General features: G+C 53.1%; 3 protein-coding genes across 3 annotated transcripts; 2 read left to right on the top strand and 1 right to left on the bottom strand.

Moving 5' to 3' along the window:
* Positions 1-15,975: 15,975 nt before the first annotated feature.
* Positions 15,976-17,729, bottom strand: LOC125548640 (uncharacterized). The gene is made up of 3 exons (XM_048712202.2): positions 17,239-17,729; positions 16,782-17,123; positions 15,976-16,687 (listed from the first exon to the last, which is right to left on the bottom strand). Exons 1-3 carry the CDS (start codon positions 17,536-17,538, stop codon positions 16,175-16,177), a joined length of 1,155 nt encoding a protein of 384 aa, XP_048568159.1. The 5' UTR covers positions 17,539-17,729; the 3' UTR covers positions 15,976-16,174.
* A 153-nt stretch (positions 17,730-17,882) lies between these two features.
* LOC125548641 (uncharacterized) lies at positions 17,883-19,647 on the top strand. Its single transcript, XM_048712204.2, has 2 exons — positions 17,883-18,044; positions 18,196-19,647. Exon 2 carries the CDS (start codon positions 18,201-18,203, stop codon positions 19,437-19,439), a length of 1,239 nt encoding a protein of 412 aa, XP_048568161.1. The 5' UTR covers positions 17,883-18,044; positions 18,196-18,200; the 3' UTR covers positions 19,440-19,647.
* A 1,516-nt stretch (positions 19,648-21,163) lies between these two features.
* LOC125548642 (putative L-type lectin-domain containing receptor kinase S.5) lies at positions 21,164-26,827 on the top strand. The gene is made up of 2 exons (XM_048712205.2): positions 21,164-22,399; positions 25,339-26,827. The coding sequence occupies exons 1-2, from the start codon at positions 21,193-21,195 to the stop codon at positions 26,109-26,111; spliced, it is 1,980 nt and encodes a 659-aa protein (XP_048568162.2). The 5' UTR covers positions 21,164-21,192; the 3' UTR covers positions 26,112-26,827.
* The last annotated feature ends 1,172 nt before the right edge of the window (positions 26,828-27,999 follow it).

The following is a 27,999-nucleotide window of genomic DNA, read 5'->3' as shown; positions in this document are numbered from 1 at the left end:
CTCATCCATTTCTTGGACTGGTCAAAGTAGTTGTATTTCACAGATCAAAATGCCAATCCAGCTTTTGCTCTGTTCTACCTTGGAGTGTTACCATCTTTATGTCAGGAATGTCATGAGAATTGCACCACCTCTTATGAACTCTTGACGAAGTGATACTTCTCTCCATCATTATTCATTCCTCAGCCCCGTGTTGTTGTAACCGGAATGCCGACAAGTGAATTGTGATGTGTGAAATCAATACTCTGAGCAACTCGTTGCTTTGTAGTAAATGGACAATATTCTCATTCTTAGAGTGTTGATTATTAAATCATCATCCTAAGATTGATCGTGCTACCTAGTCCTTATTTCTGGTACACTCTTCGATCCATGAGTTTGGATTGTGTCAATCCCTCACTCTTTCGATCATATCATCTTGCCCTGAAAAGCAAGATTGTTCTCGAGCTTAGAGTCATGTCGGTGGTTCGTGATTTTCCGAAGATCTTCTCGGAAGTTTTACCTGGTTGTCACCTGACCGCTATGTTGAGTTCGTGATCAAGTTGGTTTTCTTATAAATCACCCCTTCTCCAAGAATCTGTGTTGGATATCCCTGAGCTAGTTGGTTGAGCTAGACAACAACTTGGAGAGTTGGAACATAATCTGACTTAGTTCATGTTAAGGGATATCTTTTTGTATGTGTGTGTGTTGAAGAAAGATGATATCTCCATCGATTGGTCCTCGTGATCAGTTGTTGGATCTATTGCCTTGTCAAAACTTTGACTTGAGTATGGACTATTGTCAGGTCAAATCAGAACCAGCGATGTTCGTAATGTTGTCTTACTCGTGGTTGATCCCTCGAGCATACACCATTACATCTTTTGGTCTGACCAATGCTATCACCGTGTTTACATGATGGTGGAAGTCCAGTGATAAGGAAGTTCCGATGAGTTGTTGTTGAGCCCATCAGCAGCATTTTGTCTCCCCTGTGATTCATGTTGAACATTACACTAGTATTGGAAACTTTGTAAGCATTGCCTTCATGGTCCGATCATGAGGTATACGTTTGGATGAAAGGAGTGACTTCCTCTAATTCACGTGCATTTGATGTAAGTTGCCGCCGTGAATTCAAGAAAGTTTATTTTTGTTTCCTTCGGGACCATCCCAAGTCAGTCATGCATATGTGCGAAGTATTCTATGGTTTGGAGACTTGCAACCTTCATTCTATATGTATTCCTAGCACACCAAGCCACTGATTGATTTGTTCGAGGGAAAGGAGTTGTTGTGCGAATACTAGTTCATGCACAAGACTTCGATATCCTCGTTGATGGTGCCCCACCTGAACTCGGTAGTGTTTTATTATAAGACTACTACATGGTTATGCTTTTCTGGGACAGTGTGTTCACATGTATGTAGCAGAACCAGCCCATGTTTTGGAGCTTGCTATCTTAGTTCATTCCCCGAGAATCTCGCAACTCCGCCTCGTCGGTTTGTGTTGCAAACTTTCTTTTCCAGACATGCTATCTGAAATATCCTGTTTCCAACCAGATCTGAATCTCAGGCAGATATGATGGTTGGAACATTCCCAACATTTGCGTTTTGTTCCCAGCTTGCACCCCATCATGCCAATTTTCCATGGGCTGTCCTTCTCAGCAGTTGTTGTCCAGGATCATCTTCAAAAGTGGTCATGTCATGGGTCCCATTCATTTCTGGTGATAAGCAAAGTCATCCATTGCTGTCGGCGTTCTAGGAATGGGGGTCCCCAGACTTGCCTGCCTACGGCATGGCTCAAAGGGGGGCCCAGCACGGCCCATCTTCACCAACACAAACCCAAGACCCTCGCGAGGGGCCAAGCCTCGCGGGGCGGACGATGCGGAGCTTCCTCAGGCACGGCCTCGTCAGGCTGGCTCACGAGGAGGCGGAGAGATCAAGGCGGGGTACCTCACGAGGTGCCCATGACGCAAGCCATGACAACTCAGGGCGCCAGGCGGGTGCCAGCCCGCGCAGCGTCCTCCTTTCCTCTTTGGTGCAAAGGGGGCAAGCGCAGCCGCGGAGTACCGAGGCATCAGGCAAAGGTTGCCATTTCGGTGCAACGAGACCAAGACCAGGAGGACTACGAGACGGAGGTCACCGTGGAGCCCAAGACGGCGTCATCACCAAAGCTTTGCGCAGGCGAAGACTACTTTTGTCAGGATAGCTGATACTTGCTGTCCCCCTTCAAATTAGCCCGCCATTGTTGGCTCCCTTCCCGCTCAATATTTGGGGAGAGGACCAGGGCCTCTATAAATAGGACCAGCCTCCCACATAGCTGGGGGAGAGACGAAGACAAGGACGGAAAAGGAGCGAGGACGGAAAAGAGAGAGGAAGGAAGAGGCTCGTTAGAAGGGTCGGTCAAGGGAGAGCAGAGAGAGAGAAAGAGAGAAAGGTGACTGAACTCCTCTGAGCAGTTCATCGCCCCAGCCAAGAACAGACCCTCGCGAGGCTGTTCTTCCTTGTATTGTTCATCATCATCAGCCCAAGAGGCAATCCACACACCACACACTGGAGTAGGGTATTACACCACAACGGTGGCCCGTACCAGTATAAACCCTGTGTCTCTTGTGTTGTTCTTTCCCTAGTTTAGATCCTAGAACGACGGAGGGGTGCAAGAAGGTAGGAGGCGAAATCTCCGCATGCACCCCAGTGTTCGAACCTCAAGGGTCTGCCGGAACCCGAAATCCGACATTTGGCGCGCCAGGTAGGGGTGCGCCGGAATTCGTCTTCCACCGCCCCGTTCTCCTCCGACCGTCACGCCCATGTCTGACGCTCGTCGGGCCCGCGCCGAGCGCCGAGCCACACTCACTTCCCGCGTCGCCCAGACGGCCCCTGTCGGCGGGCATCCACGCTGTTCCCCGTCACCTGCCGTCAACGCCGCCACCGGCCCGGTGGGGGATGAGCGGCAAGCATCGTCCTAGCATCCGTCCGTGCGGCAAGACGGCCGCACCGCAACTCCCTCGCTCGCCCCAGCTGGATCTTCGTCCCGCGCGCTCCGCGCGCCCATGGAGGCTCGGGCTGCACTCATCGCGGCAAACGAGCTCCTGCGCTACCGTCCCGTCGACAACGTCTACGAGGAATGGCTCGACCGCGTCGCCGAGCTCGTCCGCGCTGCAAGGGGCTCTTCCGCGCCGTCCGTTCCGCTGCACCGCACCCCGCCCCGCGCGGGCGAAGAGGCTCCGACGGCACCCCGGCCGCCTCCTCCTCAAAAAGACGCCATGGCTCCAAGGCACATGGCCCCTGGGCGGAACCCGTTCCGTCAAGTGCCAGCGCAGCAAGAACAGAGCTGCCAAGAAGTCCCTCGCCCGCCAGAAGCTGCCCGGGTGCTCCCTGCTCCAGCACGTCGCGACCATCCCCCTGCTCCAGCGCGTGGGGACATGCAAGACCAGGCTCTCCGTCACCCAAGGCCTCCCGTGGCCACAGCAGGCTGCCGCGCCTACACCACCGAACTACACAGCGTCGCGTGGCCCGGCAAGTTCAAACCAGACCTGCCTCCACGCTACGATGGCACGGCCGACCCTGCGGAGTTCCTCCAGCTCTACGAGCTGGGCATCGAAGCTGCCAACGGAGACGAGAAGGTCATGGCGAACTGGTTTCCCATGGCGCTCAAGGACGGGGCCCGCACCTGGCTCCTGAACCTGGCTCCAAGCACAATCTCCTCCTGGGAAGAGATGCGCACCCGCTTCATCGCCAACTTCCAAGGTACTCGCGACCGGCCACCCGCCGTGAGCGACATGCGCTGCATCAAGCAACAACCCGGGGAAACCCTGCAGAAGTACATACAACGCTTCAACAACGCACGCCTCAAGATCCCCAAGGTGACTGAGGAGGCCATCATCTCAGCTTTCTCCGACGGAGTGCGCGACATCAAGATGAAGGAGGAGCTGGCGATGCATGAAGACCTGTGCACTTCCTTGGAGCTGTTCAACTTGGCAAACAAGTGCGCCAGGGCTGAGGAGGGGCGTCTCTCCCTCCTCGAGCTGCCTGCCACAGACCCAGAAGAGAAGAAGCTCAAGGCCAAGGATGTGAAGCGCAAGGGGGCTGCAGTGCTTGCGGCAGAACCAGACACCAAGCAGGGCAGAGATCAGCCCGAACCTCCCAAGGGCAGCCGGTACTGCGTGTACCACGACCTCCACACCCACAACACCAACGAATGCCAAGAACTCCGAGCCGTGCGTGAAGGAAGGATCGGCCGTCGCCCCGACCGCGGTGACCGGGGCTACGGTCGAGGAGGAGGAAGAAACGCGGGACGCTGGGAAGATCGTGGGCCGCGCCAAGGGTGGCGCGACCAACCTCGCGAGGATCGCTAGAAAGACCCGCCTCGCGAGAGAGGATGGAGGGATCCGCCTCGCGAGGGAGACTGGAGGGATCAGCCTCGCGAGGATCGCCCGCTGGGCAATGCAGGCCTCCCACCGCTGCCGCCGCAGCCAAGGAGAAACGAGGACCGCCATCAGGATGAGGAGGTTGGGGGCTTCTAGGAGCTGCGCGCGATCGCCTGCATCCTGGGCGGAGCTCAAGCCCCAGCCTCTCAGCGCATCTTCAAGCAGTTCGCCCGCGAAGTGAACGCAGTACTCCCCAGACTCGAAGCCACATGCCCTCTCAGGTGGTCGGCGTGCGCCATCACGTTCAGCTCAGCAGATCAGCTCAAGTGTGCGGCAACAGCCAGAGTCCTCCCGATGCTTTGTTCCCCAATCATCAGCAACGTGGTGGTCACCAAGACCCTCATCGATGGCGGGGCAGGGCTCAACATCCTGTCCGTGGAGACGTTCAACAACCTCCAAGTGCCCTACAGCCATCTTCAGCCAACCAAGCCCTTCTCCGGTATCACTGACGGCTCCACGGTCCCGATTGGGCAGGTCTGCCTCCCTGTCACCTTCGGGGCACGCGACAACTACCGCACCGAGCTCATCGACTTCGACGTCGCTCACATTCGCCTGCCGTACAACGCCATCCTTGAGTACCCAGCGCTGGCCAAGTTCATGGCCGTAACTCACCACAGCTACAACATCCTCAAGATGCCAGGAAGCGGCGGAGTCATCATGGTGCCCTGTGAAGAGAAGGACGCGGCGTGTTCCCTAGAACGAGCCTTTCAGGCCGCGTCACTGGAAGACCCGGGTCGCGGAAGTAGGAGGCCTCCCGAGACCACCCCCAAGAAGAAGAAGACATCGTCCGACTCGACCACTCAGGAGGCAGGCCCCTCTGGGCCCGCGCCTGCCCAGGGGGAGCCTCCCTCCATCGCATAGGAAAGCGCGCCTGGCAGGCAGGGCTCGGGGGCTCTCCCCTGGAGGGCCACCGACCTAGCTAGGGTCACGAGGGAGGCGCTTGGGCACCACATGGGGGCGTGTTTTGAAGCATGTTTCCCTCAAGAAGGAGCAAGGCAAGGAGATCCAGACCCACAGGAGTTCGTCAGCAAGGCCATTCAGGAGCTACAGGAGTCAAGAGTCATGAGAGGCGCCCGCCGCCTACCAGCAGTGGCCCCCCATCCAGGCGAGGATGGTGGGCTGTGCGTCTGCATCGACATACCAGGGCTCAACCGAGTCGTCTCTCTGGAGCGCCTTTGGCCCTCGCGGGTGGTGCGCTGCGGAGGTCCACCCTACAGCTACGTTCGCATGCCTTACGGCTTGCCGAACGCGGCTGACGCGTACCAGCGCCTCATGAGGGGCATCACGGAGGCACGAGAGGCCAGGCGTTCCGCAGCCCTGACAGAGATGGAGATGGCCCGCGAGGAGCCGCCAGCGCCTCCGGAGCCTCCCGAGGCCCCTGGGCCTGGGGGCTCATGAGGATCGGCTCCCGCAGCCCCCCGAGCCTGCTACACCAACACCCCTTCGTCCTCAACATCATCAGGTGACATCTTTCGAGTTTTACTTCCAGCTGGGAGCGCCCCCAGGGCTGCATTATTCCCAGGCCGCATGGGTCCGTCCCTGCAGAGCGTATCCCTTTATTCCATGTTGTTAGCTTACCTTGTTGGGGGCGCCCCTCAGGCTGCGTGATCCCCAAGCCACTTGGGCCAGGCCCAGTGGCCTGTATCCCATTTGCGTTTATTTCTGATCATGCGTTAGACCCACCATGCTTGATTATTTAACGCCGGTCCACGGCACCTCTTCTCCTCCATGCCGACCACTTGCACGTTAAAGGGGGGGCACCTGAGCATCGCGACTCAGGGCTCTTACTGGCTCTCCAGCCCTCACCCTCTCGCCTTGTCCATGGCATCGCGACCTGGCATACCAGCGACGGCTGAGACCAGCTCGAGGGCCGGGACCCGAGGACGTAGAGTGCCGACATCTAACCAAATTTGCAAGGACACCTCATAAGATAAGGCCCAGTGCCAGGCGCAACCCGCCTAGAGGTAGGGCCCCGTGAGTCCCGCGCTGGCTCACGGGTGCCCAGATACACCTCACCAGGCCCTACCGTGCCAGCCACGTGTCAGGGCGGGGCTGTATACGCCCCGGGGGCTCCTCCCAGAGGGGGCCCCCTCCCACGTACCAGTGGAAGCACCATGCTCCGCGCTGGCTGACGACACTACCGAGGAGCGGCTATGCCCGTACACATACAGTAGCACTATGCTCCGCGCTGGTGATAAACAACTGAGGGTGGCCCCCGGGCCGCATCAACCTCAGGGAGCCCAGAGCTCAGTGTCTAGCCTCATCGTAACGCCTCCCCTCGGGAGTGCTGCGCGAGGGGGCTGGGCACGGGGGCTGCGCGTGGGTCACACCCAGACGCACGCCGCCCGGACAGGTCCCCCCGGGCCTGGTTCGTTGCGCGTCTCTCCCCAAGCGGAGCCAAGGTACGAAGGCCGTTTGAGCGTCAAGGGGGACTCCTGAGCATCGCGACTCAGGAGCCTAACTGGTCACGTAGCCCCTCACTCCGTGGCCCCGTCCTAGTTTCCGGTCGGGATCATCGCTGGGTGAGGCACGCGCGTGGCCGGGCCCTGCAGACGTAGAACGGTGGATCCACCCGCATCACACCTCCCTACTTGCTGTTCGTGCGCCAAGGGGGACTCCTGAGCATCGCGACTCAGGAGCCTAACTTGTCACGTAGCCCCTCACTCCTTGGTCCCGTCCTGGTTTCCGGTCGGGACTATTGCTGGGTGAGGTACGCGCGGGGCCGGGCTCTGCCGGCGTAGAACATAAGCAAGTAGGAAGGAAAAGCGCTAATCTCAAGGAATTCAAAAGCAAATATTACAGTCCACACTGTTATTTCAATGCCAAACGCAAGTTTAAACGCCTCCCCGAGGCATGATACGTGTGCAGGAATTAAAAGCAGGACAGGAGCCACGACGGAGTCACTTGGCGGCGAGGCAGCAGCGCGGAGCGGGTTCGCCTCACGGAGCAGCGGGGTCGGCAGCGCCTTGCTCCGGATTGGTGCTGAAGGCCCGGAATTTCCCCAGCAGAGCCTCCGCGCGACCCTTCACGGCCTCGGCAGCGGTAGTGGCACGCTCACCGCTCACTGGCTCCAGCAGGCTGTCGAGGTCGACACCGGAATCGCGAAGGTAGATGTGGGTGAGGACCCGCGTCAGTGCTGCAGAAGACAGGACACGTGCCTCGGCCTTGGCCGTGGGGCCAAGGCCAAGGGCGACATCTTCAAGAGCATGAACCAGGAAGGGAAGCAGCTTGGCGGGGCCGTCCTCGGTGCCGGCCAGCGGGCTCTCCAGGCCGCTGTCATAAAGCGTCCTCAGCGAGGAGCGAGCCTTCGCCTCCAACTCCGTGAAGGCCGCGCGGTCCTCGGCAAGAACCAGGGCCTTGCCGTCCAGCTCGGCCTTCCTCGCCCAACTCCTGCTCCAGCGCGCCTAGGCGGTCGCGGTGCTTCCTGAGCTTGGCCTCCTGGCCTTCGACGGCTGCCTCGCAAGCCTTCACGCCTTCTTCCTGCTCTTGGCGAAGGCGGACCTCTTCCGCGAGCCGATCCCGCTAGCCTTGCAGCTCGTCCTCCAGCGCCTTGCAGCGACCGCGGATGTCGACCACCTCCCCCAAAGCTGCATCACGGGCAGCCTTCGCCTCCAGGACGGCCTGCTTCTCCTCGTCGCATGCCGTCGAGGCCTAGACCAGCGCCGCCCGAATCGAGGCGTCAGAGCGAACCCATGCAGAAGCCAGCTCTAAACGCCCGGCCACCAAGCGGGGGTCGGCGCCAAGAAGATCCTGCCGCGGTCGGTCCAGCTCATCAACAGCATGATCTAGAACGGCAGAAGGAGTCGGAAAGACAGCGGCCGGTGGAGTAGGAGGAGAAGGCGGCAGCGCAGCCGCAGCATCCTGAGGCGGAGTCTGCCGCGCCCCGACAGCTGTAGTGGCGGCGGCAGGCAAGAGCACCTCAGGAGCCACTTGGGCCGTGGGGGCTGAGCTCGCCCCAGCCGGCTCAGCCAAACCTCGCGAGGACGACCGGGTAGGAGAAGCATGTGCGTCGCGGTCACCTTCCTTCGCGGGCAGAAGCGCCGCCACGGATGGAACCTCGGGAGCCCCCTTCGGCTTCTTTGCTGCGGGCGCCAACCTATCCAAAGATGCGGACGTCAAGCCTCAGAAGCAGAGCAAGAGATAAAGACAAGAATCGAATGCTTACGGGTCGTCGCCAGTGAGCTCAAGCGGCCTCCGGCCAAATTTGAAGCCTGAAAGCCGGCTGGAAGGGTCAACCTCGGGAAGCTTGGAGGCGGAAGGTGCGTCTGCGGTTCGCCCCGGGGCCGGGGGAGACCCGCGGGAGATCAGCCCGGTCCTGTCCTTCTTCGGGATCGGGGGCGAGCTCCCGCCGTCCTGCTCGTCGTCGTCTTCGTCGTCATCATTCGGAGAGAGGCGGAGAACGCGGGACCTGCGCCGGGGGAGGGGAGCCCTCGACTCTCCGTCAATCACCTCGGAGTCAAACCCTCTTCCGCACTCCCCTCCCTCTTCCTCTTCGCTGGAGTCGCCGGAGGGCACGTCCACCGGTTCCTCGGGAGCTTCCAGGGGCACTGGCCCATCCCCATTGAAGACGGGCATGGACTTCACCACCCGCTCCCAGTCGTTGCGGAGGAACAAGGGCGTAGGAGCGCCCTCCAGCCTCGCCACATTGCCCCCGACCAGAGATTGGAGGACCGCAACCAGGTCTCCAGCGGCCAAGGCCGCAGGGTTCGGACGGGGCCTCCACATTGGAAGCGAGTACTGCCGAAGCGGAGCCAGCCGGTGCTCCAGGAACTCCCTCAGCAGCGATGCGCCGGTCAGCTTCACCGCCGCCATGTCGGTCGGCCTTAGATCCGCGTCCGTCTTCTCCAACACCATCTTCGCGCGGGGATCCGTGAGCTCCACTCGACCCCAGTCGCTAGAGCTCGTGGGCTGCTCCGTGGGCAGGATCAGCCGAGGGTGGATGCGCCCAGCATCCACCAAGATCCACTTGCTCCTGAAGCCCTCAATCCTCTTCCCAGAGTTCGAGATGGCAATGGCGCCGCCGGACGCGATGAAGCTCGCGCACGCGGAAGCGGTCCCATGAGAGGTCCGGAGGTAGAAGTAGTGGCGCAGCAAGGCCACTGAGGGCTGCACCCCAACATGTGCTTCGCAATAATAAGCAAAGATTGCCAGGAGAAGGACGGAGTTGGGATGGAGATGCAGAGCCTGTAGCTTGTAATGGCGGAGGACAGAGAAGAAGAACTCGGAGAAGGGAGGCACCAGGCCAGCAACAATGGCACTTACGAAGAGCGGATAGAAGGTGCTCCTTTGACCCTCAGGGGTGGCGGAGCCGGCCTTGAACACCTTCTCCCCGTCGATGCCCCACGCCTTCGCCATCCGGCGCAACCGGGCAAGGCCCGCCTCCGACACATTCGGCGAGTCCAGGGTAGACGAGTACCAAGCTGCGGCCGGGGGCTGACGAGGCGCCATGGCTCCCTAGGCCGCGCGGTCAGAGCAGATCTGGAAATCTCGGAGGAAGGAAGGAGAGGCGCAAGAAAGGGGATCTGAGCAGCAACCGGAGAAAGCAAGAAGCAGGGCCTAGGCGGATGCCACTCCTTTATCAACTCGCGCGGTTATTGAGGCGCCCACGTCCAATCAACCACCACGCGACGCCCAAGGCCGCAGGCTGTTAGGGCCCGCGGCGCTTCGCTCTTGCCCTTCCGCCTCCCTGCACGGCCAAGTCCGGGCGCACCTTGGGCCCGGGGGCTATTGTCGGCGTTCTGGGAACGGGGGTCCCCAGACTTGCCTGCCTGCGGCCTATGGCGCGGCTCAAAGGGGGGCCCAGCACGGCCCATCTTCACCAACACAAACCCAAGACCCTCGCGAGGGGCCAAGCCTCGCGGGGTGGACGACGCGAAGCTTCCTTAGGCACGGCCTCGTTAGGCTGGCTCACGAGGAGGCGGAAAGATCAAGGCGGGGTACCTCACGAGGTGCCCATGACGCAAGCCATGACAACTCAGGGCACCAGGCGGGTACCAGCCCGCACAGCGTCCTCCTTTCCTCTTTGGTGCAAATGGGGCAAGCGCAGCCGCGGAGTACCGAGGCATCAGGCAAAGGTTGCCATTTCAATGCAACGAGACCAAGACCAGGAGGACTACGAGATGGAGGTCACCATGGAGCCCAAGACGGCGTCATCACCAGAGCTTTGCGCAGGCGAAGACTACTTTTGTCAGGATAGCTGATACTTGTTGTCCCCCTTCAAATTAGCCCGCCATTGTTGGCTCCCTTCCCGCTCAATATTTGGGGAGAGGACCAGGGCCTCTATAAATAGGACCAGCCACCCACATAGCTGGGGGAGAGACGAAGACGAGGACGGAAAAGGAGGGAGGACGGAAAAGAGAGAGGAAGGAAGAGGCTCGTTAGAAGGGTCGGTCAAGGGAGAGCAGAGAGAGAGAGAGAGAAAGGTGACTGAACTCCTCTGAGCAGTTCATCGCCCCAGCCAAGAACAGACCCTCGCGAGGCTATTCTTCCTTGTATTGTTCATCATCATCAGCCCAAGAGGCAATCCACACACCACACACTAGAGTAGGGTATTACACCACAACGGTGGCCCGAACCAGTATAAACCCTGTGTCTCTTGTGTTGTTCTTTCCCTAGTTTAGATCCTAGCACGGCGGAGGGGTGCAGGAAGGTAGGAGGCGAAATCTCCGTGCGCACCCCAGTGTTCGAACCTCAAGGGTCTGCCGGAACCCGAAATCCGACAATTGCGTTGTCTTCAACAAGGTAGTCCACATCATCCATCCTAGTCTGAGTATGCCATTCCTTTGAGCTCTTTCAAACGATCAATTATAAATTGCCTTAAGATGGTATGAAGAGTCTCAATGATCTATGGATCAAAAGTAATTCTTTTTGCCACTTAAGGGAACATTCCAACGAGTCACCTTTCCCAAGGTGCCCCGTTACGGGATCATGGCAATTATTTCCTCGCCACCTTGACACCATCCACCATCTTTCTAAGCGTGGAATTGTTGCCCACCAAATCAAACCCCGTCGTTGTTCTTCCATCCCTGTCGATGTGTTTTGTGTCTCAACTCGAGATGTTTCAACATCTCATTCCGCGAGTTGATCTTGTATAGCTCGATCTTCGAGAAGATCAATCCTAGTATAGTTTCTTTCTGTCGTCATCGCGTGAATGAAGATTTCAAAAGCGAGGATGTCAAGATCAACGTATGCAACGAATCAACAACCTTATGAGGTGCAACCTGGATCGTGAAGAATATATTAGCTTGTGTCCCTCTATCTTCTTACCTCACGACTAGAATCTCGGGACGAGATTCTTGTTTAGTAGGGGTGAGTTGTCACATCCCTAGTTCTGGCATGCTCTGAGCTAGCTAGTCTTGTGTTGCATCAAGTCTAAAATTTCTGAAAGTTGAATTGAGGTGTGTTGAAACCCTCAGAATCAGTTCAAAAATAATCAACATTTAATTCTCATCAAATGAGTCCAAGAAAATGTTCATGTTACTCTGAGAAAATATTGGTAAGAGGTAAAATTCAAACCAATATTTTTGAAATCACAGAAATATTTATTTTGGGCCTTTGACTTAAATCAATGACATATTTGAGTTGAATTTATTTCTACTATATAAGAAATAAAGTTCAAATATTTTTGTAAGTTGCCTGTGACCTTGGACTAGTTTCTGAGCTCACATAACAATTTACAGAAAGTTCAAAAAAATGATTTGACATTTTAAATCAAATCAAAACCAATTGCAGAAAATAGAAAACATTAATAAATAGAAAAACCGGAGAGAGAGAGAGAGAGAGAGAATCTACCTGGCGCCTACCTGTGCGGCCTGCTGCTGAAGCCTGCCCAGCCCATCCCCACCTCCCCTGTCGTCTTCCTCCTCTTGCTAGGAGGACGAAGGGCGCGTGGTCGCCACGCGCGAGCCACCTCCTCCCTGCCTGCTTCATCCCAGATGCTTCTAGGCGACGCCACGCACTCCCCTCGACCCTCTCCCACTCTCCCCCATGCTCATCCCCTCCCCTGGACATCTGTCTCTCACCCCCCCGAACGGCTTCGTCGCTGCCGCTCGTCACCACCGCGGCCACCGCCATTCCGACGACACCCTGGAGCTACCCACGAGCTCTGCCTCGTCCCTCTCTTCCTCCTCACCGAGCCGCCCGACGCCGGATGCCCCTGGATGCCGCAAGCACCGCCGTTCCCCTCGTCGGCACTGAAGATTGTCGCCGTTGATTTGCTGCCTCCAGTGCCTCCCTGAGCTCTCTGACCCTCCCATTTGACTCACTGTGAGCTCCTCTGCCGCTCCCCTCTCTCCCCGTGCTCTGTTGCGCCGTGTACCCGCCGTTTCCACCGGAGCCGTGAGCCGGCCGCCGCCGTTCTTGTCGCCGCCGTAACAAGAGCTAGAAAAGCTCGTTCCCGAGCACGACTACGTGCTCCGTAGCTCCGCGGCAAGCTAACGCCGCCACCAGCTCGTCTTCTCGTGCACCATAGCGCCGAGCCGCTCGAACCCGAGCTCCGGCAACCGCCACGGGCTCCACTCCGGCAAGCTCCGGCCTCCCCACGACCCAGCACCTGCACCGTTCGACGCGCGGGAGCAAGAGCTTTCCAACGCACCCAGACACGCTTCGAACGAGGCCCTTTAGCGCTTTTCCGAGCCGTGCCGCCGTCTCGGCCCTCGCCGGCGACTAAACGCCGGCGGGTTGACCGCTTTGACCGGCAGGGTTTGACCCCGCTGGCCTGGGTTGACCCCGATTTGACCTCCCCTGGGTCCTGACGTGTGGGCTCAGGCACCTGTTTAATTTGTGTTAGTTTAATTAGTGTTAATTAACTTAGTAAACCCACTGACTCGCTGACATGTGGGCCCAGCCCTGCTGACATTTTAGTTAGTGTTAGCTTAGCGCTAATTAACTCAGTTAATTAACTGAGTCACTGACCAGCGGGCCCCACTGGCCAGGTTTGACCTGGACCACCCTGTTGACTGCTAACATCACAGTGACGCAATAAGTGTTTTCTGGATTTATTTTTATCCAGGAAATTCCAGAAAATAGCCAAAACTTCTAAAAATCATAGAAAATCAACCGTAGCTCCAAATCAAACAATTTATATATGAAAAATGATTAGAAAAATCCAAAGAATCTGTTTATGGCATTTGCATGCATGTTAGAGCAACTTATGTCCTCTGCTTAGGACAATTCAATTAAATGGCATTTAAGAAAGCACATATAGAGTTTGAATTTGAACCTTTGGTTCAAACCAAATTCATTTAATATGTTGCTAGTTGCATTAGTTCAATCAACAGCATATTGCCATGTCATGAGCATGCATCATATTGTTGCATTGCATTGATTGTGTTTCTTCTGTGTTTGCCGGTGGTTGTTCCCCCTCGGTAGATGATGTTTTCGATGAAGAGATCGATGACACCGATGAAGAACTATACTATCTTCAGAAGTGCCAGGCAAGCAAACCCCCTTGTTCATTCCGATACAAACCCACTTGCTCGCTCCTGCTCTCTTTTACTACATTAGGACAACAACGATTCAACTGTTACATGCTGCGGTAGTTGAACCCCTTTCCTCTGCATGACCTGTCATTGCCACAGTAAATAGATGAAACCCACTAGCATGAGTAGGAGTTGTTTGAGCCATGATGTGCCTACTCATTCATGCTTGTTTGTCATGCCTGCTATTGCTTAGAGTTGTGTCAGGTCTGATTCATCGGGGATGAATTGGAAAATGGTGAACATGTCCTACTGTGTGTGAGCTAAGTGTGTTGACCACGATTTGGTAAAGGTATCAATGAGAGGCCATGTAGGAGTATATGGTGGGTTGTTTCATTTGGAATCATCCTTAAGCACCGAGATCTATATGTGTGATTTAAGAACCAGTTACTACCATGCATTGGGATCCTTAATTGACCCTCTCGGCTTCTTAACCACCCTAGTCCTCTGTCCAGGAGTTGCAACTAGTTTCTGGTGTTTGTAGGATATGTGTTGGCGGCCGTGCGTAGTGCTGACCCCAAGGGTGGGCTATGATGCGGTAGATACACCGTGGCCGGGCATGCCGGGCGCCCGTTTGGTGTCTCGGAACCTTGTACACATCGTTCGGGGCCGTATGTGGAAACCTCGGCTGGACTCCCTGCGGATGGAACCCGGATAGGCAATAAACCTGGACTAGAGACTTGAGTGTTTAGGTAGGCCGTGGCCGACACCCTCGTTGGGCTTCCGCTTGAAGGTTGCCGAGTACATGTCGTGTAAACGACGGTAAGTGGTGAGAGCGTGTATGAAGAAGTACACGCCTGCAGGGTTAACATCATCTATTCGAATAGCCGCGTCCGCGGTAAAGGACTACTTGGTTGCCTATACAGTTCATAGACAAGTGAAAGTGGATACTCTAAAATGTGCAAGATAAGTGTGAGTGCTATGGATGGCGTTCTCGTAGGGAGACGGGAGCGGATCCTTAGCGGTGTATTGATATGGTGAATATGTGGACTCGTGTGCGCCACCTCAAAAGTGTTACTTGCAGTCGTAGTTCAGGTTAGCCACTGAGTCAAAGCTGGCTTGCTGCAGTTAAACTCCACCACCCCCTTTATTGACCGATGCATATGTAGATAGTTCTGATGTAAGTCTTGCTGGGTACATTTATACTCACCTTTGCCTATTTCATGTTTTGCAGAGAGACGCCGGTCTCGCTAGTAGTTCCATGTGGACTTCGACGTTTAGCTTGTTATCTCAGCTACGATATTGTGCCCTCGGCAGGATCTGGTAGATAGTCAGGCTTCTTAGCCTTTTTCATTTGTAGATGTCTGTACTCAGACATGTTAAGCTTCCGCATGTGCTTTGTCTGGTATGCTCTGAATGTTGGGTCATGAGACCCATGTTTGTAATATCTGGCTCTTCGGAGCCTAATGAATAAATACTTTGAGTCGTAGAGTTTTGTTGTGATGCCATGTTGTATTTGCATATATCGAGCATATTGTGTGTATGTTATTGAAATGCTTGGTATGTGTGGGATCCGACAATCTATTTGTTTATCCTTGGTAGCCTCTCTTATGGGGAAATGTAGTCTGGTGTTTCCACTGAGCCTTGGTAGTCTGCTACAGCCCGGTTTACCGGAGTCCTGCTAGTCCAGTACTACTGCTCCGGAACACTTAGACTGGCCGGCATGTGATTCACTTCGTTCCTGTGTCTGTCCCTTCGGGGAAATGTCACGCGGTGACTTCCGGAGTCCTGCTAGCATGCTACAGCCCGGGTTCCCGGAGTCCTGTTAGCCCAGCTGCTACAGCCCGGATTCACACGCTGATGACCGGCATGTTTGATATTGTTTCATGTATGCATGTCCCTGTAAGTTAGTGCCACTTTGAGTTCATGGCTAGTCATGTTGGCCCGGGTTCTCTGTCATATGGATGCTAGCGACACTATCATATACGTGAGCCAAAAGGCGCAAACGGTCCCGGTCCAAGTAAGGTGACACCCGTGAAAATACCATGCGTGAGGCCGCAAAGTGATATGAAGTGTTACATGCTAGATCGGTGTGACTTAGGATTAGGGTTCTGACAACAACTTCAATTTATGTAATGCTACTTCATAGCCATGCTTTCCCATAGAAGAGAGAAGAAACTTTAAGTAATTCTATTCCTGGATCATGGCGTGTACTTGCGATTGGTTGAAAGAAGAATCAACACACATACAGCTATGGCCACGTCTACAGAAAAGATTAGCCTGGAATTAATGGATTTCGATGTCCTTGGATTAACGTTGTTTGTTTCAAATTAGCACTACCGCGAGCACTTGATTATTCGCGGTGTCCGGTCATCCGCCGGGCTGGTCGTCGCCCTCCTTCTTGAGGTCTGACGGCGGCAGGAAGTAGTCGGAGGTGAGGCCTTTCACGTTGAAGTCGGCCTCCTCCACCGTCCACGTCTCCTCCAGCTTCCTCTTGTGGTTGACGGAGCCCTCGCCGTAGCGGAAGAGCGTGACGGCGGTTTTCCCGCCGTGCGCGATGTTGACGCCGTCGATGTGGCGGTAGTTGTTGATGACGGACTCCATGCTGGTCTCCCAAAAGATGTTCTCACTGCGTCGCGCGCCCTTGCCCGACTTCATGCGGAGCAGGTGATTATCCTCGAGCTGGATGAGCAGGCCAGTGCGCTGGCTGAAGTATCCCCACACCGTGTGGTGGATGATGTCGAACGCAGCCGCGCTCCGCGCCCGCAGTGTCGCGGCGCTCGCCTCCAGCTTCAGGATGAAGCATTCCTCGCCGTTGATGACCTTCTCGCCGATGCATACCGCGTCGGAGAAGAGGTTGGCGATCGACCGCGGGTCCAGACCCTGCAGGCCATGCATGCATGCGTCAAGAAGGTCTCGAATTGATCGATGCATCTGGTGGAATACATCGTACAATTGGTAGGATACGTGGGCGTGCCTGGAGGGACCGGCGGAGGGGGCGGGGCGGGCCGCGGGAGGCGTGGGAGTTCTCGGCGGCGGACTGGCGCCAGGCGACCTTGCCGTCGCTGCCGGCGCTCATCTTGTGACCGGCCATGATGAGCTCGAAGTACCAGACCTCGGGGCACTTCTGCCAGAGCACGAAGCCGCCGACCTCGGCGCGTCCCTGGGCGGCGGTGACTGTCTGGTCGCCGAGGTGGAACTCGGACGCGCACATCTTCACCTTCCCGACGGCGTACATGCTCTGCACGCCCTGCAGCGCCGCCTGCCCGCCCGTGGCGGCGATGTACTGATGCATGATGTACTTGGCCGTCGACGCTTGCTTCATTCATGCATCCACACAACCAAACACACGTACGCTACGCGCGTCAGGAATGAATTCAACCGTGTGTGCTGCTGTTGCTGTGGCGTGCACGGAGCATGCATGCATGGCTTACGATGGAGGAGTCCCGGATGGAGCGGCTGAAGGCGCGGTCGTGGGGGACGGGGCAGGGGATGAGCGGCGAGCCGACGACGTTGAGGAAGAGCTGGAGCTCGGCGTTGGCGGCGGCGGCGGCGGGCCCGTCGGCGGTGGCGCGGTCGAACGCCTGGGTCTTGAGCCAGGCGCGCATGTTGGCACCGCCCCCCCGGCGCTTGTCGGCGCCGGGGGCGTTGGCGAGCATCTCATCGGGGATGGGCACCTCCAGCACGGTGTCCAGGGAGTCGTCGCGGTCATGGTTCGGGCACAGCTTCCTCATCACACGACCACCACCGCATCAATAATGCCGACCGGCCGACGGGAGCAGGACGCCCGGCGCGCTGTGCAGGACAGACAGGAGAGTCGGAGGGAGAGAAACAGGGGGAGGAAGGAACGAGAGGAGAGGGAAGGTCGGGGACATGTAGGAGCAGGACGCCATGCATTGGAAGCGAGGAATTAGTGGATCCCGCGGAGCCCGGAGGTCGAGGCGAGGCCGGAGCTGCATGCATGCAGCAGCGTCTCGCCGGGACCCGGGAGCGCCCTGGACCAGACCAGGCCGCGGCCCATTTCACGAAAATGGCCTTACACTTTGGTGACACCACACGGCCCGGCCGGCAGAGCAGACCTTGCGTTCCACTACAAAAAAAAAAAGGCAGAGCAGACCCTACCTTAACTTCCACACAGCAGCGGCGGCGGCGGCGGCGGTACGATTAGCTTCCTCGCCGGCGCGATCGACGCCCACTCCGCCACCAGCCTATGACATCTGGTACCCGCCTCTGAGATCCGGTATGCGCCTCTTCCTCACCCCTCTCCTCGAAACTCCGGTGGTGGAATGGTGGTACCCCATCCGCTGAACCGTGCACGCCAAGTGCTCGACGCTTCGTGTGCTTGGTCGGTTGCGATGAACCAGGATCTCACCCACTGAGTATTCTCGCAGGAACGATGGCGGAGACGCAGCCGCGCTCGCCGCCGCCGTCGTGGTCGGCCATCCCGCTGGACCTGGCAAGCCTGGTGCTCCGCCTCCTCCCCGCCTATGCCGACCGCGCCCGCTTCGCCGCCGTGTGCCCGCAGTGGCGCGACGTCGCGCAGCAGTTCCTCCGCCTGCACCCGCCGCTGCCGCTGCTCGCGCTCCCGGACGGCACCTTCTACAGCCTCCCCTACGCCAAGCCCTTCCGCTTCCCGGGATTCGGCTTCGCCGGGTACCAGGGCGTCTGCGGCAGCTGGCTCGTCTTCCCGCGCGACGACGAGTGCTTCCTGCATGACCCGTTCGCCAGGGCAACCGTCAGGCTCCCTCCTCTCTCGCGCGTCCGGCTGCGTCCTCCAAACGCAGTCCAGAAATGGACAAAATGGGAAGACGGGGAGCGCTCCCCCGACCCTTACACCACATGGATGCATATAGAGGACATGGAAGGGAAGCTGCGCATGAGCAAGATAATATTGTGCTCTCCCAACCTTGTTGCTGCTCTGGTCGGTGTTGGAAGGCCCTGTCACCTTCCAATATGCCATCCAGGAGGCCCCAGTCAGATTCTAATGTGCCAGCCGGGGGCCTCGTCGTGGTCAGTACGCGCGTACGACAGGTGTAGGCTTTATGAAGACATGGCGTTCTACCAGGGCAAGCTCTACGCCATTGCCAATGATGAGAACCTCTTTGTGGTGAACATCAGCCAGGACCAATGCACCGGGGATCCACAGGTTTCTCGAGTTGGACAGGTCATCAAGGGTGATCCCTGGCAGACAGTTGCGTCCGAAGGTGACAATGCACCCGGCAAGAAGCTCTACCTGGTTGAATCACGCGGTAAATTGCTGATGGTATGCAGGAAGATTTGGGTTCCTGAACTTGAAGACGGAGATTTTTCTTTCGGGAATGAGTTTGAGGTATTCGAGGCTGACTTTGAGCATTCACGGTGGGTGAAGGTGACAACTGTGGGGGATGACCAGGTGCTGTTTCTTGGGAGAAGGTGCTCCAGGGCTGTCTCTGTGTCTCAGTATGGGTTGCCGGGTGATCGCATCTTTTTCTTGGATGATGACGAAGTGAATCGTGTGAAATACGGCTATGATGAGAACACCTTTTGCAGTGCCTATAACATGAGAGACGGCAAGGTCTCTTCCCCTCACCCAATGATCTCCTGGAAACGTTGTGATGAGATGTGTCTTGCAGCATGGCTCTTCCCTCAGGACTGAATCGCTGAAGTGAAGATGTTATTGCTATTCCAGCTGCTTCCAAGTTGGTATGGTGATCAGTAGTTACCAGGCCAATAAATTGCCTTAGTATGTATCCAGTTTGACCACCTTATTTATCTGAACTTACATGGTGGTTACTATGGTGCAAGTTGTTCACTTAATTGGTTTACCGTTTCCTGGGAAAGATCCTAAAGTGCATGACTGCTTATGTGTCAATTGTCTTAGCATGGTGATCTCTGACCTTTTGTAGTGGCTGTAGAGTTGATTGTTCATACTGAAGTTCGATGAACCTACTGCTGCCTTTTGCGACTAATAGTTTGTAGGAACCTCATATGTGTGAGCCTACATGATGGTTGCATTGTGCATATCCCATGTGGATCATGTAGATGAGATAACTATTTTATATTGCTACTAGACGACACCTAACTGAATGTTTGCAATATCCAATATTAGCAATTGCTCCCATCGTTCACAAATACTATAAGATGTGCCAACTTATTTTAGAATCCGACGTATAGAGATATGTCTTAGTGTGCTTGTTCACTCATTTCAATCTGTATGTAGTCTATACTGAAATATCCAATACATCTTATATTTATGAATGGAGGGAGTAGTTACGTGCATAGTAAGGCCTCCTTTGGTTTGGAGGATTTTTGTAGGAATTTCATAGGATAAGATTTTTGCAGGAAAAATTCCTTTAGAGCCCTTTGGTTTGTAGGAATGGAATCCTATTCCTATGGAGGAATTCTTCCTATCCTCCACATTTCATAGGAAAATAAACATTAGCCTAGACTCAATGGAAAAAATTCTATGAAGTGAATCAAAGGACATCTTCTTTCCTATTCCTACTCATAGGATTTGAGATGCATGTCATCTCATTTCCTATGACTTTTCTATTCCTATGATTTCCCTACCCTATGAATCAAAAAGTTTTTTGTGCAGTTGAGTTTTTTATATGCAATACCCAGTGCTGAATAGGCATTGTGGTGGAAGCTAGGCTTTGGGAACTTCCCTACGGCACAAAATTGCTGGGATTAATCATTTTTTACGGCCATGACGGATTCAGCGTTGTCCTTACTACTAGGTGTGACAACGACTTCACCAAAGAGTAGACATTGCAAAAGCTGAAGAGCTTGTTAATGTTCACCATTTTTAATATAGCATCCTTTGCCTCCAAGCTAGTTAGACTTACAGAATCTGCGTCTAGCACGAAATAGCTGAGCTTGGACTTTTTCCAAGGTCATGAAGGATTCGATGTTGGATTAATCTGACAATGACCTCGACAATGTTCTGACAATGAAAAGTTGAAGATCATCTAGTTTATGTATATATCCTTATGGTTCAACCGAACCACTGACATAAATAACCTCAATTCCTCAATTCAGTTGTTCCTCTCAACCCCTGCAGTCAACTCTACGGTATGAATGCAAATTTTGACTCGGACATTTTTTACTGATATAAGCAATCCAATGGTATATCCCCATGTGTAAACTTTGTGATGTGTTCATAAATTTTTATTTGGAATAAAATACAGGAATGAACAAAAGTTAGTGAGGCAAGTATCATGTGCAGACCGTTTCTGTTTTGAAAAAAAAAACAGTGCGGACCGTTTCATCTACTTTGGAGCCAATCCTAGGTTCTTGACTAACCATGCAGATAGGTCTCAATCTCATCTATAAAACCCCACATCCGTACTTTTCATTATGATTAATCCACAGCCCAATTCCATTTCTAAGAACAGGCGAGCAGTAAGATGTTGGGTCCGGGATATCATAACCTTCTTCTAGGAGCTCTCCTGTTGCTCTTCTTTACGATGATCTCCTCCGGGGCGGCGCGGGACGACGTCGTGGCCTATAGCTTCGCCACCATCAACAGTACCACGGCCGACGGCTTGACGGTCGTCACCAACCAGTCACAGGTAGTATCAGGTCCAACCCTGTTCGGCATCGACCACCCGACTCTCTCCGCGGTGAACGAGTCCGCCGGGTTCGTGGTCCTCTCGCGGACAGTCGAGCTCTGGCGCGGCGGTGATGGCCGGCAGGGACCTCCCCGCCAGGCATCCTTCAACACAAGCTTCACCATGGACGGGACCTCCCCTGTGGCGTTCGTCGTCCTCCTCGACAGGTTCCCGACGTATAAGGGAAAGTTTATCAGCGTGACGACGTTCGTCTCGGGCCCCGGCGACCCCACGGAGCGCGGCAGCAACCGCTTTGCCACCGTCGAGGTTGGCACGGTGAAGTCGTACGCCCCGGAGTCTCCACGCGTGGGCCTCAACGTCACCGTCACGCCCAGCGGCGCGACGCCGATGGTGACCGTGTGGATCGACTACCATGCCGTGCTGTCCCGCCTCGGAGTCTTCGTCGCCCCCACCGGCCGGACTAAGCCCCGCGAGCAGCTCGTCGGCGACTCGGCCGTCAACTTGACGGGTCGCACCAACCAGTCCGCGTTCGTCGGCTTCTCGGCCTCCAGGGTGGCCTATGTCCTCTCCGGCGTCCGCGGCTGGGATCTAACGGTGGAGAGGTTCTCGCCGGCCGCCGAGAAGGATGATAATAAGAAGTCATGGCTGGTGATACTGCTCGCCGTTCTAGGATCTGTGGCTTCCACGGCTGCCGTGGTCGCCGCCGTCGGTTTTTACTACAACTCCAGGTACAGGAGGTGGAAGAAGGACCTGGAGCAGCTGGCCAAGTCCATGCAACGACTCCCGGGGATGCCATGCCGGATCGACTTCTCCGACATTAAGAAGGCCACGAAGAACTTCGACGGCACAATGAAGTTGGGATCGGGAACCTTTGGCTCCGTGTACAGATGCAGGCTTCCTGCAGCACCAGAGACGGGTCGTCCAGAAATGGAGGTGGCCGTCAAGAAGTTCACGCGAAACGACGACCGCCGCTTCGACGACTTCCTGGAGGAGGTCAGCGTCATCAACCGTCTGCGCCACAAGAACATCGTCCCTCTCATCGGTACGTAGCCACGTGCACACTTTAACATTTGTTTAGAACATCTCCAACAGATGCATGATAGCGCGGCGCGTTAAAAAATATTTACAGTGTCGAAATAGCATTTTTGCACATGTAGGAGGGTGATTGCTTTACTAAGCACTGCAAAATTTAGCACGCCGCTATAGCGCTTCGTTAGACGCGGAAAAATCCTGCATGCGACTAGCCGGTGCTTGGAAACAACACATACGAAAAATATGAAATAATACATAGTTCAAATTCATAGCATAGTTTCCCAAATCACAAGCCAGTTCATACTATGCTAAATAAAAATAGATAAAGCGATGCTAAATCAAACTACTCCTTCCTCCTCGATGGTGTAGTCCGACGATGTAAACGCGTCGAGCCACTGAGCTGCTCCGGGGGTGTGGCGGTATGGCGGGGCGCTGGAAGAGATGGAGGAGAAGGCGCGGCGGCGGGGTGCCAGAAGAGGCGAGGAAGAAGGCGCGGCAGGAGGGAAAGCATGGCAGTTGGCGGGCATCCGCGTGTGGCTTTTAATCAGCGCAGCCTCTCACACGTCAAATTGGCGGTTTATCCAGCGCGTAGGATATTTCACACGCTTGTTGAGGATGCTCTTATTTATATATATTTTCCTTCTTGAATGGCTTTGTCTAGGGAAGGTATTGTGCACCGGACGAAAAACACGGATGTGCTTTTGGCTACCACACAAGGAAAATATGTAGAAAAACCATTTTTTTTATTTTCTTGAATCTGTTGAATGCACGTATAGTTAAATAATACGGAAACTCTCAGAGTAATAAGCAGTAAAATGGTGTAGTGATAAATGGTAAGTATGTACTCCCTTCGTTTCCAAATATTTGTCTTTTTAGAGATTTCAATAAGTAACTATATACAAAACAAAATGAGTGAATCTACACTCTAAAATATGTCTACATACACAGGGGTGAACCTACGTAGGAGCTACCGGTGTCACAGGACACCGGGTAATTGGTCTGATTACGTTATATTTATAGCCCATGTAGGCGTGTGACACTGGTAAAATTTGTTGTTGGACACTAGGAGAAGCCCATATCCAGCCCATCTGATCGATCGACCTAAAGAAAATCTGATCAATTGATCCGCTTTGTGTGTATCTGCGCATATTGCCTTCTGCTTTCTCGCCTCCTCTCCCGTGAAACCTTATGGCCTCGTCCTTGTCCTATAGGACAACCCATGGCTCACCATGGCATGGCGGCACGCCGACTTTTTCCTTGGTGGAGAAAATATTAAGGGAAGGTAACTCCCTCATCCTTTTGAAGTCCAAACCTCGGCTAGGGTTTTGAACCACAAAGGTCTTACAATTGAGAATTAGGTTACGGTACTTATCCAAATTTGAGGAGTGTTTCCCATCTGTTTGATAATTGGATTACTATGATATTCCAAACTTTTATTGTGATTCACATCTACTTGAGAATTGGATTACTGTGATTTTTCAGGTTATCATGGTGATTTTCCAATTTACCAATCATCTTTGTTTCCTTAATTTGAATTTTTCTACGTATATAATCAACTAGTATTTCTAGTTAAACACTTCATTCTGCTATTTTGGCAAGCATTTTTACTACTGACCATTTTAAACTGTTGAGTGTTATTTTTATGCAAATCATGTACTACAAGTATGATTGTAAATTGTCTGCTAAATCTTTATGATAGCGCCGCAATTGCTGTAGGGAGCCTTGGACCTCGGCACTACAATGTGGTAACCGTTGTGAAATTCAGCAAAAACATCCAAATATCATCTATCTCCGATGAAAAATTACCCACTATAGCTGCTGAGAGAGTCCGCCCCATTTTTTTCTTCCTCGAATAAAAGCAATACTACATGGGACACCGGGACATTTTCGTCCTGGGCCCGACCCTGTACATACATCCGTATGTTGCAGGCCATTTGAAATGTCTAGAAAGACAAATATTTAGAAACGGAGGGAGTAAAAGGTTAAAGGCCAGTCGGGGGATTGAACTCACATGCTCAAAACGTTAAGGACACGTGCGGAGGACTGCCACTGCGTTGGTAGCGAGTTTGGAAACAATATGAGTTTAATACAAATAAATGCCTACCTCAATAAAAATTGAATTCAAATTTAGTTTAGATTTTTTGAGCATATTTGTTTGGTATTTTCTGGTATCTGCGGTAACTGCATTTCTCGCCCCATCTCGGTAATTCTTTGGATTTCGGTAGCCAAACCTAGGAGTATCATTTTTTCGTTGTCCAGTCGTTATTGTAGGGTTTGTGGTAGGTTCACGTTGAATGGTACTTCCTCCATTCCATAATCTAGTATGTCCGCGCTTTTCGAGATCTAAGTTTGATCATACATTTAACCAACGAGACCGACTGCGGCGGGAGTAAAAATCAAATTCAGTAGTATAATTTCTGCTGCCTCCACGGTCGGTCTCGTTGGTTAAATTTATGATCAAACTTTGATCTCGGGAAATGCGGGCGCATTACATTGTGGAAAGGAGGGAGTATCAGGTTTTCTATCATCTTTCTGTTGTAAGTCAATTTGTTCAGTACTGATGCTGAGTTTTGCATATCATCATTGAATAATCAATAGTATATGATTGTGCGCTCCTCTCCGGAAAAAAGAACTGGGGTTGAAGATTTTTTCTTGCTAGCCTGAAATTAGAACTTCCTCTATTTGATGAATGTACCATAACATGACAGGATTCATATTTGAAACCTTTAGGGTATCCTGGGACCCTCTTTATTAAAAACACCTAAATTTGCAGAAATATGTGTTTTTGACAATTTAGTTTATTTAATTTAACTAAGAAAGGTCTGAAGTACCCTAAAGGTTTCAAATTTGCAGCCCTAATCACTATGCATATTTACAAATAACCAGTTTGCTTCACTTTGTAGCAACTCTTTTTTTAAGGGTTCACTTTGTAACAACTTAATATTGCAGGTTGGTCTTACCATGGAGGGGAGCCCCTCCTCATCTTTGAGCTCATGCCCAATGGCAGCTTGGACCAACATCTCTTCCATCTAAAAACACCAATTCTCCTATGGGACACCCGCTATGCCATCGTGAGGGATATAGCCACCGGCTTGCACTACGTACATCATGAGTATGAGCCCGCGGTTCTTCATCGTGACATCAAGGCGAGCAACATCATGCTCGATTCCACCTTTGGTGCCCGCCTGGGTGACTTCGGCATTGCCTGCACGGTCCCTCTCGACCGTAACTCCGTGACCGGCCTAGCCGGGACACAAGGCTACATAGCGCCGGAGTATGCCTGTAGCTACAGAGCTACGAGGGAGACTGACATCTACGCGTTCGGTGTCGTCATCCTCGAGATCGTGACCGGTAGACGGGCGCTCGACAGGGATGTCCCGTCTGAAGGTCACATAACGGACTGGATATGGCGTTTCCATTGGGAGGGAAAGTTGCTCGATGCCATGGATCCCGTGCTTGCCATTGCGGGGTTCGACGATGATGATGCCAAACGCCTAATGCTGCTTGGCTTGGCATGCACCAACCCAAACCCGTCGAACCGGCCAAGCATGCTAGAAGTGGTGCAGGTTATCACCAAGTTAAAGTTACCGCCGGCCGTGCCTCCTAAGAAACCAACGTTTGTGTGGCCTCCACAAGGATGGAGTTCATATAACTCTTATTTTAGCACAGAGACAAGTACAATTTATGCAAGTGGCTCATCAACCAAGGCCAGACATGTGTAGGGAACATTTCAAAAATACTACTTTAAAATTTGCTTATTTGTTCACACTTCACCTAGATGAATATGTGCTTGTTTTGGAGTGTAACACGTGACCCTGGCTATCATAAGTTAAGACTTTTGAATGTGTTGGCAATTCAATATGACATCAAAGTGAAAGCAAAGAGGACTTGAGTGCAAATGCAGCAAACACAATATATCAATCACCTAACTGAGTGAAGCAACTAAGGTAATGTTTGGTATTGCCGTGGATTATGATTTTGTTTGCACAAATAATTTTTACCTATCTTAGTGTTTGTTTGACATGCTTTGCTTCGACAATTGTCAATGTTAAGTTTGGCTAGTCCTGAAACACTAACCTTTGATATAGATGCGCATACAACTCGGTAATGTTGTGTGGATGGAGGATTTTAAAGAGATTAAAGTCATCTATGACACTCTTGTTAAACTTTTTTGAATTTTAATTCACATATCAGCATCAAGTGATATAAGTCTTGAGTATGAATACGACACTCTTGCGCTTTTTCTCTTTTACTGTGACAACATCTAAGGTGTGGACCAAATCTACTTGGACGAACTTAGCTTACATATGTTTGCAGTGCCTCTGCTTACTCCTTCGGATCGTACCCTAGCACTTTTCTTCTTTGATTTAAGGGAAAGGTGTGGTAGAAACCAGGAACACTGAAACCCTCTTATCTAGCCAGCCATTTTCTGCATCACGGTCCATGCATGAGCTTTTCTCTTTTTTGTTTCTCTAAATATTATTTTAGTTGAGAAAAAAAATCATGTAGTAAGTTAGTTGACTAGCACATATCTTAAAGCAACGTTGAAGGATAAGGATAAAGGCTACAATGTGCTTGGGCTTAGAGAAACAACTCTCTTGACTGAAATCTTGTGTTTGCCCTCTTGATTCGGTCTGAATGCCATATGATGGAGCATGGAATTCGGAATGCACAAACCATCCCGTCAACTAGAATTTCTTTGAATAGGCCCTTGGCACATAGTACAACATAGGGTGCTAGGGGTGAACGCTACGGTTTATATCCTTCCTGGTTGGTAGCTAAGCTAACTAATCCTGATGCCTACAGGCATCGATGCAACATGTGGAGGCGGCTGTTGGAAATATGCCCTAGAGGCAATAATAAAATGGTTATTATTATATTTCCTTGTTCATGATAATTGTCTATTGTTCATGCTATAATTGTATTAACCGGAAACCGTAATACATGTGTGAATACATACACCACAACATGTCCCTAGTAAGTCTCTAGTTGACTAGCTTGTTGATCAATAGATGATTATGGTTTCCTGACCATGGACATTGGACGTCGTTGATAACGGGATCACATCATTAGGAGAATGATGTGATGGACAAGACCCAATCCTAAGCATAGCACAAGATCGTGTAGTTCGTTTGCTAGAGTTTTTCTAATGTCAAGTATCATTTCCTTAGACCATGAGATTGTGCAACTCCCGGATACCGTAGGAGTGCTTTGGGTGTATCAAACGTCACAACGTAACTGGGTGGCTATAAAGGTGCACTACAGGTATCTCCGAAAGTTTGTGTTGGGTTGGCACGAATCGAGACTGGGATTTGTCACTCCGTATCATGCAGAGGTATCTCTGGGCCCACTCGGTAATGCATCATCATAATGAGCTCAATGTGACTAAGGAGTTAGCCATGGGATCATGCATTACGAAACGAGTAAAGAGACTTGTCGGTAACGAGATTGAACGAGGTATGGGGATACCGACGATCGAATCTCAGGCAACTAACATACCGATGGACAAAGGGAATTGTATACGGGATTGATTGAATCCTCGACATCGTGGTTCATCCGATGAGATCATCGTGGAACATGTGGGAGCCAACATGGATATCCAAATCCCGT

This window comes from Triticum urartu, chromosome 3A (genome assembly GCF_056163025.1).
Source record: "Triticum urartu cultivar PI428250 chromosome 3A, HENAU_Tu73, whole genome shotgun sequence".
In the NCBI taxonomy this organism is placed as follows: Eukaryota; Viridiplantae; Streptophyta; class Magnoliopsida; order Poales; family Poaceae; genus Triticum; species Triticum urartu.
Note: the sequence above shows the minus strand (reverse complement) of the source record. Positions and strands in the feature narration are given on the sequence as shown.